Below are 14,761 nucleotides of genomic sequence, written 5' to 3'. Positions count from 1 at the left end.
CTACGACCTTCGTAAATGGGGTCAAATGGGCATATTTTGGGTTATGATGGTTGTGGCTAGTCGAAGGGAATAAGTGCGATAGGAATTGTCCACCCCCTTGTCAGTGTTAAAACAATATTTCAGGGCCACTCGAGGAGTAATGAACTGGAAATGCGTGGCCACGCTCGGAAGGTATCTATGATAGATAAATCCGGTCAATCAGTTATTCTCCAGATCGAGGAAACCACTCTCGATATGATCACTTGCAAGTACGACCCGAAAGATACCTTGCGTTGAGTGGGAGATAGTAATAGGACAAGAGAATTGGTGACGCACACTTGTCGAGGACAAGTGGGAGATTGTTGGGAAATGTGTCCTCAACAATAGTGCGATCACATGATTTAAATATCATTATTAAATCTCATATAAAGAATACGTAAGGGATGATTCAATTATATAGTCAACTGATCAACATTAATCGGTAACGATTGGCTTGCTAGAGTTTGACGTTACTGTCGTGGGACGGTGATGGTCAGTTGATCCCTTAAGGTCACACCTAAAGGATGATGCCCTTATCTATAAAGTTGATTAATTGTATGACGATGCAAGTTGATCAATTCCTTAAAATTGAACAATTCGATTTGTGAGAGAGAATAAATATCTTATTGTAATGGGATTAAATAAGATTTATTTTAGTAATAAAATGCTTTGTTATTAAAATTATTTATTGTTTGAGAAACAATAGAGATACAAATGAATGGTTAATTAAAATTACAAGGTATTGTGAATTATAATCAAATGACCCATTTTATTTATGTGATCAAGTATCACTAGTCAATTTGTTGAATGTAATTTAATTAATTTATAAAATGATATTTATGTGATAAATATGCATTTAATTAATTAATAACATGTATCATACTACATGTGACATATTGTGCGACAAATGACAAATTGACAAAATAAAATGGTAGTCCATTTTATGTATATGGACCGAAATAATGGAGATGGAAGGTGTTAGTGGGTGAATTATTTTATGAGATAAAATGACCTAATCATGGCTAACCTACACTAGCTTACACACCTACACTAAGTAGACTTACATGCCTACAATTTGGAGAAGTGAAAAAGCATAAAGAAAAGATGCCATCCTTGGCATTTTTCTCTCCTCCAACCGTGCTCCTCCTCCTATTATTTGAGAATATGAGTTCTCTTATTTTCATTCATTCATTACCACATGCAAGTTCATGCATTATTCTTTTTCTGTCTTTATCTTCATCAAAACATGAGATTTTTGATCCAAATTGTTCATAAAAGATTACTAAAATTATTAATGTAATATATGAGTATTAGTAATCAATTTTAAGGTATACTATTAAATAAATATCTAGCACATATTGTTTAGTAGAGATATGGGATAGTCTTGGGTGCAATCAAGAGGATAATCTCTACTTTGGGATTTTTGAATGTTCATCCATTATTGGAAAGCTCAAGAACTAACAAGAAGGAGATCTTGTTGGTGCCCATCTGATGACCGAAATTCATATGGTGAGAATACGATTTCTTCTCTAATTTTATTATTGTTTGCATGCATAAGATCACAATTTAATTTTATGACAAATTTAAAATAAAACATATATGAATATGTTGAGTATATAGATCTATTTTTCCTTCAATGTACTGAGTATCAGTTCCAGTGAGTAACAAATCATCTACATAAACTAAGACAATCACAAGTGAGTCATTCACTTCTCTGATGAACAAGGAATAGTCATACTTAGATTGAGTAAATCCTTGTGATAGAAGTAGCTTGGTCAACTCAATGTTCCACTGTCTAGAGGCTTGTTTAAGCCCATAAAGAGATCTCTTCAACTTACAAACTTGCCCATTAGTAGCCTTAGTATACCCTTCAGGTGGCTGCATATATACTTTCTCATCAAGGTACCCATGGAGAAAGGCATTATTAATGTCAAGTTGTTTTATTGGCCATCCTTTGCCTGCTGCCACTGACAAGAGCACTCTAACAGTAGTAAACTTAGCCACTGGTGAAAAAGTGTGTTTAAAATCCTTGCCTTCAACTTGATTATATCCTTTGGCAACTAACCTTGCCCTGTATCTCTCCACGGTTCCATCTAGCTTAAATTTGATTTTATATACCCACTTAGACCCTATGGTCTTGAACCCAGCTGGTAACTGAGTTAACTCCCAAGTCCCATTGGTCTCTAAAGCTTCCAGTTCACTCTGCATAGCCTTGATCCAATGTGGATCTGATTTTGCTTATGTGTAAGAACTAGGCTCATGAATAGACATCACATTGGGTAAATAAGCAGTAATGTCAGTGGGATAAGTTGTGAGATCAAAAACAGAAAAAGAAGATGATGTAGAAGAGTGCCTTTTTTGTTGTTGTAATGTGGGACAATCAAAATCTTGTAATGAACCAGGAGGTTTGGATACTCTTTGGGATCTCCTAGAAGTAGGTATAGCAGCATCTGATGTGGTAGGAATATCAGAAGTACTGGTACCTTCTCCAAGAGTAGAGGATGTGATGGTAGTAGAAGGAGAAGCTGGTATACCACCAGTACTACCAGGGGTACCAGAATTAGGTAATGTCATATGATCAAAAATATCAGATTCCCTGATATCCATGGATGGAAACTCAAGAAAAGAAGGAGCATTGGCAGTAGAAACCCTTGAAATATCAGACTTATATGGCAGGACATGCTCATGAAAAATGACATCCCTACTCACAATGACCTTGTGAGTCTCTAGATCATAGAGCTTATACCCTTTCTGACCATAAGGATATCCCACAAATAAGCACCTTCGAGCTTTAGCATCAAACTTATCTCTTTGTCTAGAAGGAATGAGTGCAAAACACAAGCTGTTGGGGTTGGTGTCCTTAACAGTTAGTGCAAGGACTTATAAATCTCTAAAAGGATCAAAGGGTATACTTTGTATCATAATCAGTTGATCCACGTTTATCAATAACGGTTGGCTTGCTAGATAAGTTTGACGTTATTGTCATACAGATGGCGGTGATCAACTGGTCCCTAAAAGTCACACCTATAGGATACGTTTTGAGTGATGTGACGGTATGAAAATACAGTCATGTAGATGCCAAATTTGACTAACCAGTTAGTCTGAGTTATTTGACTAATAATTAGTCAAAATGTGATGTTGAGATATTATATTTAATACGGATTAAATATCATGGGCTAAAAGGCGAATTAACGGATTAATTCGTAAAATTAAATATAAGCGTTTTATATTTAATTAAATGTATATTGAATATAATTATACAATACTGTTTTGTCGGACATGTATTAATAATTCAACTAACCCGTATTATTAGTTGATGCCTTAATTTCCGATAACCGATAACAGTTTATAATGAAACCGCGTCGTATACACTTAGCGAGCTATGGACCGGACCACGAGTTTAAGTGAAGAGAAAATGGAAAGCCCATTTGGGCTCCTCTCACTCGGTTTGGCCGAATTAGAGAAGCCATAAGGAGAGCTTTCTCCTTTCTCTTCTAACCTAATTCATTTGCTAAAAATTATTAGGGTTTTGGGAATTGTGCCTCCCGAATTCCGGATCTCTCATCCAACACAAACTCACAAAACAATCCCCTCGATATTGCAAGGCAATTAGGGGATTCTCTCTAGCACAAGGGCATTACTCGGACATCTTGGGTGCAACGATTAGGAGGAGATCTAACTTGATCTCTCATTGCCTTTTGCACTAGGACCGAAGGTTATTTCTATATCTTTGTCGTTTCCTTGTTGTTTTCGTTTTATGACTATAAACTACATATAAATTTTGCGTTATAATCCTATAAAGAAAGGGTTTTATACGGATATTACCCTACAAGTGGTATCAGAGCGAGGCCACGTAAATTTTTATATGTGTTTTTCATCAAACGATTGTTGAAACGATGATTTTTGTTTAAAAAAATATGTCTCGGCTGGAATTTTTTTTTCCTCGATTTTTTTTTTCACGGTTTTCAATTTTTTTTTTTTTTTTTTTTGCACTACTGTTTTGTATTTCGTGCCATGTTATGTTTTTGTTGTCGATTTGATCTTTGCATATTATTTTGTAATCGATATTCAATATAATGTGTTGAAGATCTATCAATTGCTATTTCATGTCTATACGGATTAGGTGATATCGCAATTGGTTTTTGTCAAATCGATAATTTTTGTATAAAATTTTGTTAAAACCGTGTGGCATGTTGGTCTCGACATTTCTACATGTCACGGCCTGTTTTAGTTTTGGGAACCGTGTCCAAGTTTACATGGTTGTGTTTGTGACGATTTTCTGTTTTGTTTTCGTTTTGTTCTTTGCGAATTGTTGTTTTAAACGATAATTACAACAATATGTGAAGAACATGTCAATTGTAATTTTGTTTTAATCCGGATTAGAATAAATTGCAATTGTGTTTTATCAAACCGTTTTGTTTTGATCTTTAGTTGCTCACGATTTTGAGCCGTGTAAAATTTTTTTTTTGACCTTTTTGATGCTCTCGTTTTTACAGCATTTAAAAAAAAAAAAAAAAAAATTTTTTTTGGCCACTGGTACTGTTCACGTTCAGCAGTACAGAAAAAAAAAAAAAAAAAAATTTCTTGTTTTTTTTCGGCCTTTTAATGCATAAAACGTTTTTATGCTCTCGCTTGTTAGTGAAACGGTTCACCCACGTAAATTAAAGTTACTTTAAAACGATTTATTGTAACGGATTATCTCGGATTAAAATTAACTTGACTAAAGCGGTTTTGTCATGTAATTTTAATTATCTTTGGTGGTTTGGATAAAAATTTAACATAATTACGGAATTATGTCACGAATAAATTTAATTTTAGTTGATGCATTTTAATTTATCGTTCTTGTTTATATTTTGAATGTTTTGAATGCCTTTTAATTACGTATTTAATTATTTTGCAAACGGTTGTAACTTAGTGTGGCCTTAGTAGAACGTGTTACCGGAATGATGGAACACGGTCTTGGTTGTATTTTGAGATCTCGTATCTCCATTTTATTTCTTTTAAATTACAGTTTTTATTTAGAATGTAAATAGGTTTATATTTGTAATTTTTAATTGTAATTTTTGAGAAGACTAAAGATGGAGACCGGAGCTCACTCCCGCTACATGGACAAAGATGGAACACCAAGACAAGCTTTCGGGTCCAACGGTGGATTCCAAAGTTGTATTTTGTTCTTTTTACTAGGATAGGCCACACTAGGAATTTTTATTTACGTATCGCATTCATTTATTTATTTTATTGTAACGATAGTATGCATCATTTTCCGCCTAAAAACCAAACCACCTAATTATTGCATGAAAACTGACACATATAGAGGTCACGAGTTAGTTTTCTATGACATTCGCATGTCACACGATTTTAAGCCATCACCCAAATTAATTCATTCACGCAAACGCTAGTTATTCGTTCACTTAATATGAATTATAATTTAGTTGATGGGATCTTCCTCGTATAAACAAAAATTGAGAACGGTCTTTATAGGTCAAACTCCAATGAGTCCCTTCTTCGTCGGTAGGCATAATATGACCCCTTCTACGTCGGGTAAGTTGGAACAGATTGACCTATTTTATCTCAACACTATGGTCACTCGTACGATCCTGTGACTATGGTGGACTATAGATAGGATTTACGGAAATCTATCGACCAAGAGTTCTTCCGGAAGAATTAGCTAAACAGTTGGCTTATCAATTTACAGAAATTGAGTCTTGGGATCACTTGTATCATTCTTGAGGGAGATCAATTATGCAAGTGCATTGAGTCTACACGTTAAAATGAATTTTAAAATAGACTTAAATCACCTCGATGAGTTGCTTATTTCGTTTTGTTTTTTCTTCCTTTTTCAGTGTAGAACACGAACTTTTAAACTGCTAATAACATAATGGCTGGCCGTAAGGACGACCCATGCCAAGTGTCACATTGGACCGTGAGTCCTGGCTTCGGATCTTCATGGATCAGATGAATCAGTCTACTCGACTGAAGAATGATGGATCAAACTTCACGGACTGGGAGGCGGCATTACGGAATGCTGCCATTGCTGATGGGAAGCTCAAATATCTGCTTGAGCCCATCCCACCAAACCCAGGCCCCACGGCTGAAATTAACGAAATCGACAAGTATAACGATTTCGCCATGGAAGCGGGTGCGGTAAAGAACGTACTTATTTTTGCAATGGAATCCAATTTGCAGAAACGCTTCATAGCTCAAAGTGCAAACAAGATTTTCACTACACTCACTAGGGAATTCTCAAAAGCACCGAGAATCGTGACCTATGAGCTTACCACTCGCTTCTTTGATGCGAGACTCCAGAAGGGCCAACCAGTTAGCCCACACATTCTCAGCATGATTGAGAATGTCGAGAAGCTGGAGACCTTTGATTGTAAGATCAGCGAGAACATTGTTATTGACCGCATACTTCACTCACTCCACGATGGTTATTCGCAATTTAGAGCGAATTACTATATGAATGATTTGAAGAAAACTCCCCATGAATCGCACTCCTCCTCGTATGCACCGAGAAGGACATGAAGTTCGGTGGGAGCATGAAACAGGATGTTCTCGTTGTGTCAAACAAGGGCAAGGGTAAGGGCAAAGTTCAGCCAGGCCTAGCAGTAGGCAAACCGAAGTTTAAGAAGTCGGGATCAGGTAAGAGTGGGCCTGGTGAGGCAAGTAACTCATCAGGCGCGACAAAGAGCAAGACCGAAAACATGGAATGCCATCATTGCCACAAGACTGGGCATTGGAGGCGTACATGTCCTGTTTATCATGAGGACATAAAAGCGGTCGCGTTAAACCCGTTGGTATGTCTTCTCCTTCTACTTTTATTCATATGATTGAGATTAACCACGCAAGTTACGGAACTTGGGTACTTGATACCGGTTGTGGTTCTCATCTGTGTAATCATGTGCAGGGGCTCCGAAATCTCAAGCCTCTCGTAAAGGGTGAGGTTGACCTGCGTGTTGGGAATGGAGCAAGAGTGGTTGCCGTCTCGAGGGGAACATATGTGATCCAGCTTCCTAGCGGATTTGAGTTATCATTATATGATTGCTATTATGTACCCAGTCTTTCGAAAAACATTATTTCGGTTTCGCACTTGACAAACTTGGTTTTTCATTTGTAATTGAGAATAATACTTGCATTTTCTCTTTACACAATATGATTTATGGCAAGGCAGTCTCCATGAATGGAATTTATGTTTTAGATCAGACGACCGAAATATTACACGTAATGAATAAAAGGTTAAAGGTTGGTGACAAAGATCAAACGTATCTATGGTAATCGCCGTATGGGACACATTAATGAGAAACGCGTAAAAAGCTCATCAAAAATGGAGCTATCTCGGCCTTTGATTTTCAATCATTTGGCACGTGTGAATCATGTCTCATCGGTAAGATGACTCGTATTTCCTTCAAAGGTGTTGGAATGCGCTGCTGACCTATTAGGACTCATACACACGGATGTATGTGGTCCTATGTCAATCACCGCACGAGAAGGCTATAGGTATTTCATCACTTTCACGGATGATTTAAGTAGATATGGCTATGTCTACTTAATGAAGCACAAAAGTGAATCCTTTGAGAAATTCAAAGAATACCAAAATAGGGTACTGAGTAACCTACTTGGAAGAAAGATAAAAACACTACGTTCGATCGTGGTGGCGAGTATCTTTCTCACGAGTTTGATCAACACCTTAAAGACCGTGGGATCGCCCTACGTTAACTCCACCCGGAACACCTCAGTGAATGGTGTGTCCGAACGGAGAAATCGAACACTACTTGATATGGTTCGATCCATGATGAGTCACACGGTTTTACCCGATTCATTATGGGGTTATGCTCTTTGTCACCGCTCTAATACTTAACCGAAGTCCGTCTAAAGTCTGTTGACAAGACTCCATATGAACTATGGAAGGGAACGGTCCCTAACTTGTCCTTTATACGGGTTTGGGGCTGCGAGGCTTATGTCAAGTGGAGACTCGAGGATAAGCTCGGCCCGCGATCGGTCAAGACATACTTTATAGGTTATCCTAAAGGAACACGTGGTCATTACTTCTATTCGCCAACCGAACAACGTGTTTTTGTTGCGGCTAGTGCGACATTCTTAGAGAAGGAATTTCTCGAGAATGCAAAGAGTGATAGAACCTTCGACCTGTCGGAGATTTCAGAACCAAACACCGAGCAACCATTGGAGGAACCTATTCCTTCAATCCCAGCTGCGGTGAATATTCCTGAGGAACCTAGGAGGTCGGGAAGAGTCTCTATTCCTCCGCATGATACATTGGTATGGTCGAGGAACATGATATAGATGACGTTCTACTCTTAACGAGTAGTGAACCCGCAACCTATAAAGGTGCCATGACTAGTTCTGACTCAAAGCTATGGCTTGAGGCCATGCAATCCGAGATGGACTCCATGTATGAGAACAACGTGTGGGATCTTGTTGACTTACCTGCTAAGGTTCGTCCCCTTCAATGCAAATGGCTTTACAAGATAAAGCATTCTGTGGAAGGTCAACAAGATATCTACAAAGCACGACTAGTTGCTAAAGGTTTCACCCAAGTGCCAGGTTTGCACTACGATGAAATTTTTGCACCCGTAGTCATCTTTGCGTTCCATTCGGATTATCTTAGCGATTGCCGCTTTTCATGACTATGAAATTTGGCAAATGGACGTGAAAACCGCCTTCTTAAACGGTTTTTTGGAGGAAGAGTTGTACATGGTACAACCCGAAGGTTTCATCGATCCAGCACATCCTAAGAAAGTGTGCAAGCTTAAGCGTTCCATTTATGGACTTAAGCAAGCATCAAGGAGTTGGAATCATCGCTTCGACCAAGTGATAAAAGAAAATGGATTTACTCGATCGGTCGAGGAACCATGTCTATATATCAAGTCGAGTGGGAGCAAGATTGTCTTCCTAATATTGTATGTTGACGACATACTCCTGATTGGGAATGACATACCTCTCTTAACTTCGGTGAAAGTATGGTTGAAAAACCATTTCCAGATGAAAGATCTGGGAGAGGCACAAAGAATTCTAGGCATCCGTATCTATCGAGATAGATCACGACGGATGCTATCTCTCAGTCAGGAGTCTTACATAGACAAAGTCCTAGAGAGATTCAGCATGACTAACTCCAAGAAGGGGTTCCTTCCTATGTCTCCAGGGGTGCATTTGAGCTAGTCTCAGGCACCAGAGACACCGGAAGAAAAAGAGCGCATGACACGGATACCTTATGCCTCGGCAATAGGATCTATCATGTATGCCATGATATGCACACGTCCCGACGTGGCATATGCATTGAGTATGACAAGTCGATTCCAACAGCATCCAGGTGAACCACATTGGTTGGCTGTCAAGAACATTCTTAAGTACCTACGGAGGACTAAAGATTGGGCATTGACTTATGGAGGCGAACAAAAGCTATGCGCAACCGGTTACGCAGATGCTAGCTTCCAAACGGATCGTGATGACTCGAAATCTCAGTCAGGATTCGTTTTTACTCTTAATGGCTGATCACCGGAAGAGTTCGAAACAAACTGTTACAGCAGATTCTACGACTGAGTCCGAGTACTATGCCGCGTCTGAAGCTACAAAGGAAGCGATATGGATGCGTCAATTCTTACATGGGCTATCTGTAGTGCCTAGTTCGAATGACCCGATCACCATCTATTGCGACAATAGTGGTGCCATCTTCCAAGCTAAGGAGCCAAAGTCTAGCAACAAGTCTAGACATGTACAACGGAAAGCTCATCTAATCCGGGATTACGTGGAGCAAAAGGCGGTAGTGATAGAAAAGATTGCTACAGATGATAACATAGCAGATCCTCTCACTAAAGCATTACGACAAGATAAGCATGAAGGGCACGTTAATTCCATGGGAATTAAACGTGTTCCTAAGTTGTAGTACTCTTTTATGGATTAGATTCATTCGCTTTTGTACTCTATACAACATCATCGTTTTGATATTTTTATATATATATTGTTTTTTCATGTGGATTTGTACGACAAATTTTGAACACCACAAAGTGAATTGAACGAACATTATATTTTTTAGTCCTTAATTGCCCACATGAGCTGATAACTCTGGCAATTATTTTGTGACGTTGGTTGATGGTGGGTTCAACTAGCCATAAGTCAACAGGTTGACTGACCAATCACAGAGGCGATTTATACGGATATTTCGTAGGACACACTTGTGACATCGACGTGGAGTCCTAAATGTTTTATAACATTCGGTGCCCCGTCGTGGATAGGACCTCCATGGTGATCCTAAGAGTCGATTCTTTTGACTATATTTTGTCTCTTGAGACTAAGGCGATTTTGGGTGACTTTGGTTTCTTTCTCACGGTCATCCGTAACAGGGGCCAAGTAGATTGTTTCTGGGTCATTTCATGCCGTGCTTAGATCGGAAGGAGTTCGAGTTGAAGGAAATATTCAGCCTTTATCAGTTACTCGATATTTCGGGGCCACTCGAGGAGTCAGAATCGAAATGCATGGCCATGCTCGGATACGGATTCGTTTTATCGGTTAAGTTACTCTCTAGTCGGGGAAACCACTCTAGATCCAGATCGATTGTAAAATACGACCTTTGTGGATCCAGATCTGCAAATTGTTTTACATTGAGTGGGAGAAATTTTAAATGAATATGAGAATCGGTTATCGCACACTTGTACGGACAAGTGGGAGTTTGTTGGAGCTGTGTCCTCCAGTTAGTGCGGATAACGTCATTGCACATACACTTGTACGGACAAGTGGGAGCTTGTTGGGGTTGGTGTCCTTAACAGTTAGTGCAAGGACTTATAAATCTCTAAAAGGATCAAAGGGTATACTTTGTATCATAATCAGTTGATCCACGTTTATCAATAACGGTTGGCTTGCTAGATAAGTTTGACGTTATTGTCATACAGATGGCGGTGATCAACTGGTCCCTAAAAGTCACACCTATAGGATACGTTTTGAGTGATGTGACGGTATGAAAATACAGTCATGTAGATGCCAAATTTGACTAACCAGTTAGTCTGAGTTATTTGACTAATAATTAGTCAAAATGTGATGTTGAGATATTATATTTAATACGGATTAAATATCATGGGCTAAAGGCGAATTAACCAGTTAATTCGTAAAATTAAATATAAGCGTTTTATATTTAATTAAATGTATATTGAATATAATTATACAATACTGTTTTGTCGGACATGTATTAATAATTCAACTAACCCGTATTATTAGTTGATGCCTTAATTTCCGATAACCGATAACAGTTTATAATGAAACCGCGTCGTATACACTTAGCGAGCTATGGACCGGACCACGAGTTTAAGTGAAGAGAAAATGAAAAGCCCATTTGGGCTCCTCTCACTCGGTTTGGCCGAATTAGAGAAGCCATAAGAAGAGCTTTCTCCTTTCTCTTCTAACCTAATTCATTTGCTAAAAATTATTAGGGTTTTGGGAATTGTGCCTCCCGAATTCCGGATCTCTCATCCAACACAAACTCACAAAACAATCCCCTCGATATTGCAAGGCAATTAGGGGATTCTCTCTAGCACAAGGGCATTACTCGGACATCTTGGGTGCAACGATTAGGAGGAGATCTAACTTGATCTCTCATTGCCTTTTGCACTAGGACCGAAGGTTATTTCTATATCTTTGTCGTTTCCTTGTTGTTTTCGTTTTATGACTATAAACTACATATAAATTTTGCGTTATAATCCTATAAAGAAAGGGTTTTATACGGATATTACCCTACACAAGCACCCTATCACTCTCAATTCTTCATAATCTGCTTGTTTCCCTAGTAAGACTTCAATGGGAGTTTTCCAGGCCAAAACAGCAGTTGGCAATTTGTTAATGATATACGTGGCTGCTAACAAACACTCTCCCCGGAATTTCTTAGGTAGGTTGGCATACAATCTCATTGCCCTAGCTGTTTCAAGCAAATGACAATGCTTCCTCTCAACCCTACCATTTTGTTGAGGCACTCCAGGTATACTTCTTTGATGAAAAATGCCTTTCTTAGCAAATAATTGATTATAAGTGTCTTGAAAGATTTATGTCCCATTATCACTTCTAATTCTCTTGACACTAATACCAAATTGATTATGGACATAAGCTAGGAAATTATCAATAGTAGAGTACACTTGTTCCTTGTATTTTAACAAAAAAGTCCATGTAGTCCTAGAGTGATCATCAACTATTGTGAGAAAGTAGTGGGCCCCTGTCAAACTAGCAACCTTATATGGCCCCCCAAGTCTATATGAATAAGATGAAAAATGCTTGGTGCCCTAGTCAAGTCTCTTTCAAAAGATAGTCTGTGTAACTTAGCCAAAATGCAAGTATCACAATGATAGTTTTTTAAATCTTCTTTATTTATCATAGCAATATGTTGCAGATCAGAAATATGCTGCATTTTTACACTTGAAGTATGACCAAGACGAGCATGTAATAACTCCATCTTGCTATGAACAGCACACCTATCAATCTCAGTACAAGTAAGACTACTACTAGGACAGAACATTTGTGTACTCACAATGTTATCATTATGCCTAGTTTCATTATTCTTAATAGCTAAAGAAGCTTGCTTGAGCTTATAAAGGCCTCCTTCCTTTGTACAGGTAGCCACTAGTTTGTTATCCTGGTCCTGTATAATGCAATAATCCATATCAAAGAAAACTCTCATATGAGAATGTAATAAGAGTTTCCCTATGGACAGCAGATTATACTTGAAATCAGGCACATACAAAACGTCATGTAACGTTATGGAGGAGCTTATCTTTATGTCACCACAATGTCTAACTAGCTTAGTAGTACCATCTGGTAGACCAATGAGAATAGGCTTAGGCAAATTTCTAAAGGACACAAATAAGGATCTATATGCAGTCATGTGGTCGTAGCTTTTTGAATCAAGTATCCAACTCACTTCATCAGGTAAACGTGCATCAGATACGACATTAGTAGCAAGAATTATACCTGCAAAGTTAACAGAAGCAGAAGTATAATCTTGGGAGCCACCTTGCCCCTTAGCTTGCAGAGCTTGCATAATTTGCTGATACACTGCTGATACCAAAGCTGGATTGACCTGCTCTGGCCCCTTTGATGTGCTTGACACATTAGTAAAATCAAGTGGAGTCTCATCCTCATATGTCTCTGCATTTGCTGCAACTCTGGGAGTGAAATTGTTCGTGTAACCAGGCTTGGAATTGTTCTTCTTCCTCGCCTGATAACTAGCCCTGAGTTCTGGATGGAGATTGAAGCATGTTGCTGGAGTGTGTCCTCCTTTGTTGCAGGCAGAGCACCATCTGTCATCAAATTTAGGCTTCTTAGTGTTGCTGCTACCATCACGCTTCCAGACATTCCAAGCCACATTAGGCCCGCCATTCTTGTTTGGACCAGGCCTGGCAGCATTCAGAGCACTAGTATCTTCAGCTGTTTGTAAGATATTCGTAATATTCTTCTGACTTTCGACTTGGTGCATAATGGAATAGGCTCTGTTGATGTTAGGCAATGGCTCCATAGAGAGAATGTTTGTCCTGAGGTGTTCATAAGTATGATCCAGTCCCATCAAGAAAGTAATCAACTTTTCCTTTGATGAGGCTTCCAACATCTTTTTCAGGATATTGCAAGTACACTTCTCCAAAACACCACATTGACACTCAGGGAAAGGTTCAATCTCATCAATATCGTCCCATCGACGTTTAAGTTTAGTAAAATACTCAGCAATTGAATCATGATCTTGCAAGATGTTCTTAATTTCTTTCTTTAATTGAAAGAGCAGAGGTCCATTGGATTGACCGTACCTTTCTTGAATATCGAGCCACATCAACCGAGCTGACTTAGAAGAAGTGAAAGCCTCCTTGATCCCTACAGCAATCGTATTACTCAACCAACAGCGCACCATGGCATCGCATCTAATCCACTGCTGCAACTTTGGCGAATTAGCATCCGGTTTAGGTATAGCACCATTGACAAAACCTTGTTTGTTCTTCGAACCGAGAGCAAGAAGCATTCCTCGACTCCAATTCGGATAATTATGTCCATTAAAGACAGTTTCCAGAAGCTTCATTCCAGAATAATCAGACATCGATAGAAAAAGAGGATCGTCATAAGCATTCCTATATTCCGTGTCGGAGTTCGCAACAGTGTCTGACATCTTGATAGAAAACAAGAAATTTGATGAAGAATCACAGAATTAATGCGAGAATCGCAAGAAGTATGATCGATTTGATCGAATTAGAAGAATCGAAACAGAATTTGAATTAATCGAAGAAAAAATTGACGAATCTAATTTTTAGGGTTTTCTGATTTGATTTTGAAAAAGAAAAAAGAAGCGAACGATGCAATTGAATTAAGCTCCAACACAGAATAGAGACAGGAACTAGTCCTACTCTGATACCATGTGAAGACATGGAGTCGAGCTCAAGCAGAAAACAATGGCGGAATTCATTGATAATATGTAAGAAAGTATTTTGGGAAAAATTAGGTTGTTATAGAGAGATAAAATTGTAGAGAGAGAAAGGTAAATAAAGGAATGATCTTATTAACTTAATTAGCTGTACAACATTTGTTATTTATATACAAGAGTGTGTACTATGAATATGAGTAACTAACTCATATTCTCACACAGTCAGTATTGATAATGCTCAAGCATTACTGAATAGCCGTGTTAGACAAGGTGCCCGTATGCTCCACTTGCTCTATAATCAGTTCAGACACAAAGGCAGGCATATCAGATGAGCAAATGCAGTATGGA

General features: G+C 38.5%; 1 protein-coding gene across 1 annotated transcript; it reads right to left on the bottom strand.

Moving 5' to 3' along the window:
• Positions 1-12,232: 12,232 nt before the first annotated feature.
• Positions 12,233-14,161, bottom strand: LOC141630175 (uncharacterized). Its single transcript, XM_074443039.1, has one exon. It carries the CDS (start codon positions 14,159-14,161, stop codon positions 12,233-12,235), a length of 1,929 nt encoding a protein of 642 aa, XP_074299140.1.
• Positions 14,162-14,761: the final 600 nt, after the last annotated feature.

This window comes from Silene latifolia, chromosome Y, assembly GCF_048544455.1.
Source record: "Silene latifolia isolate original U9 population chromosome Y, ASM4854445v1, whole genome shotgun sequence".
Classification (NCBI taxonomy): Eukaryota; Viridiplantae; Streptophyta; class Magnoliopsida; order Caryophyllales; family Caryophyllaceae; genus Silene; species Silene latifolia.
Note: the sequence above shows the minus strand (reverse complement) of the source record. Positions and strands in the feature narration are given on the sequence as shown.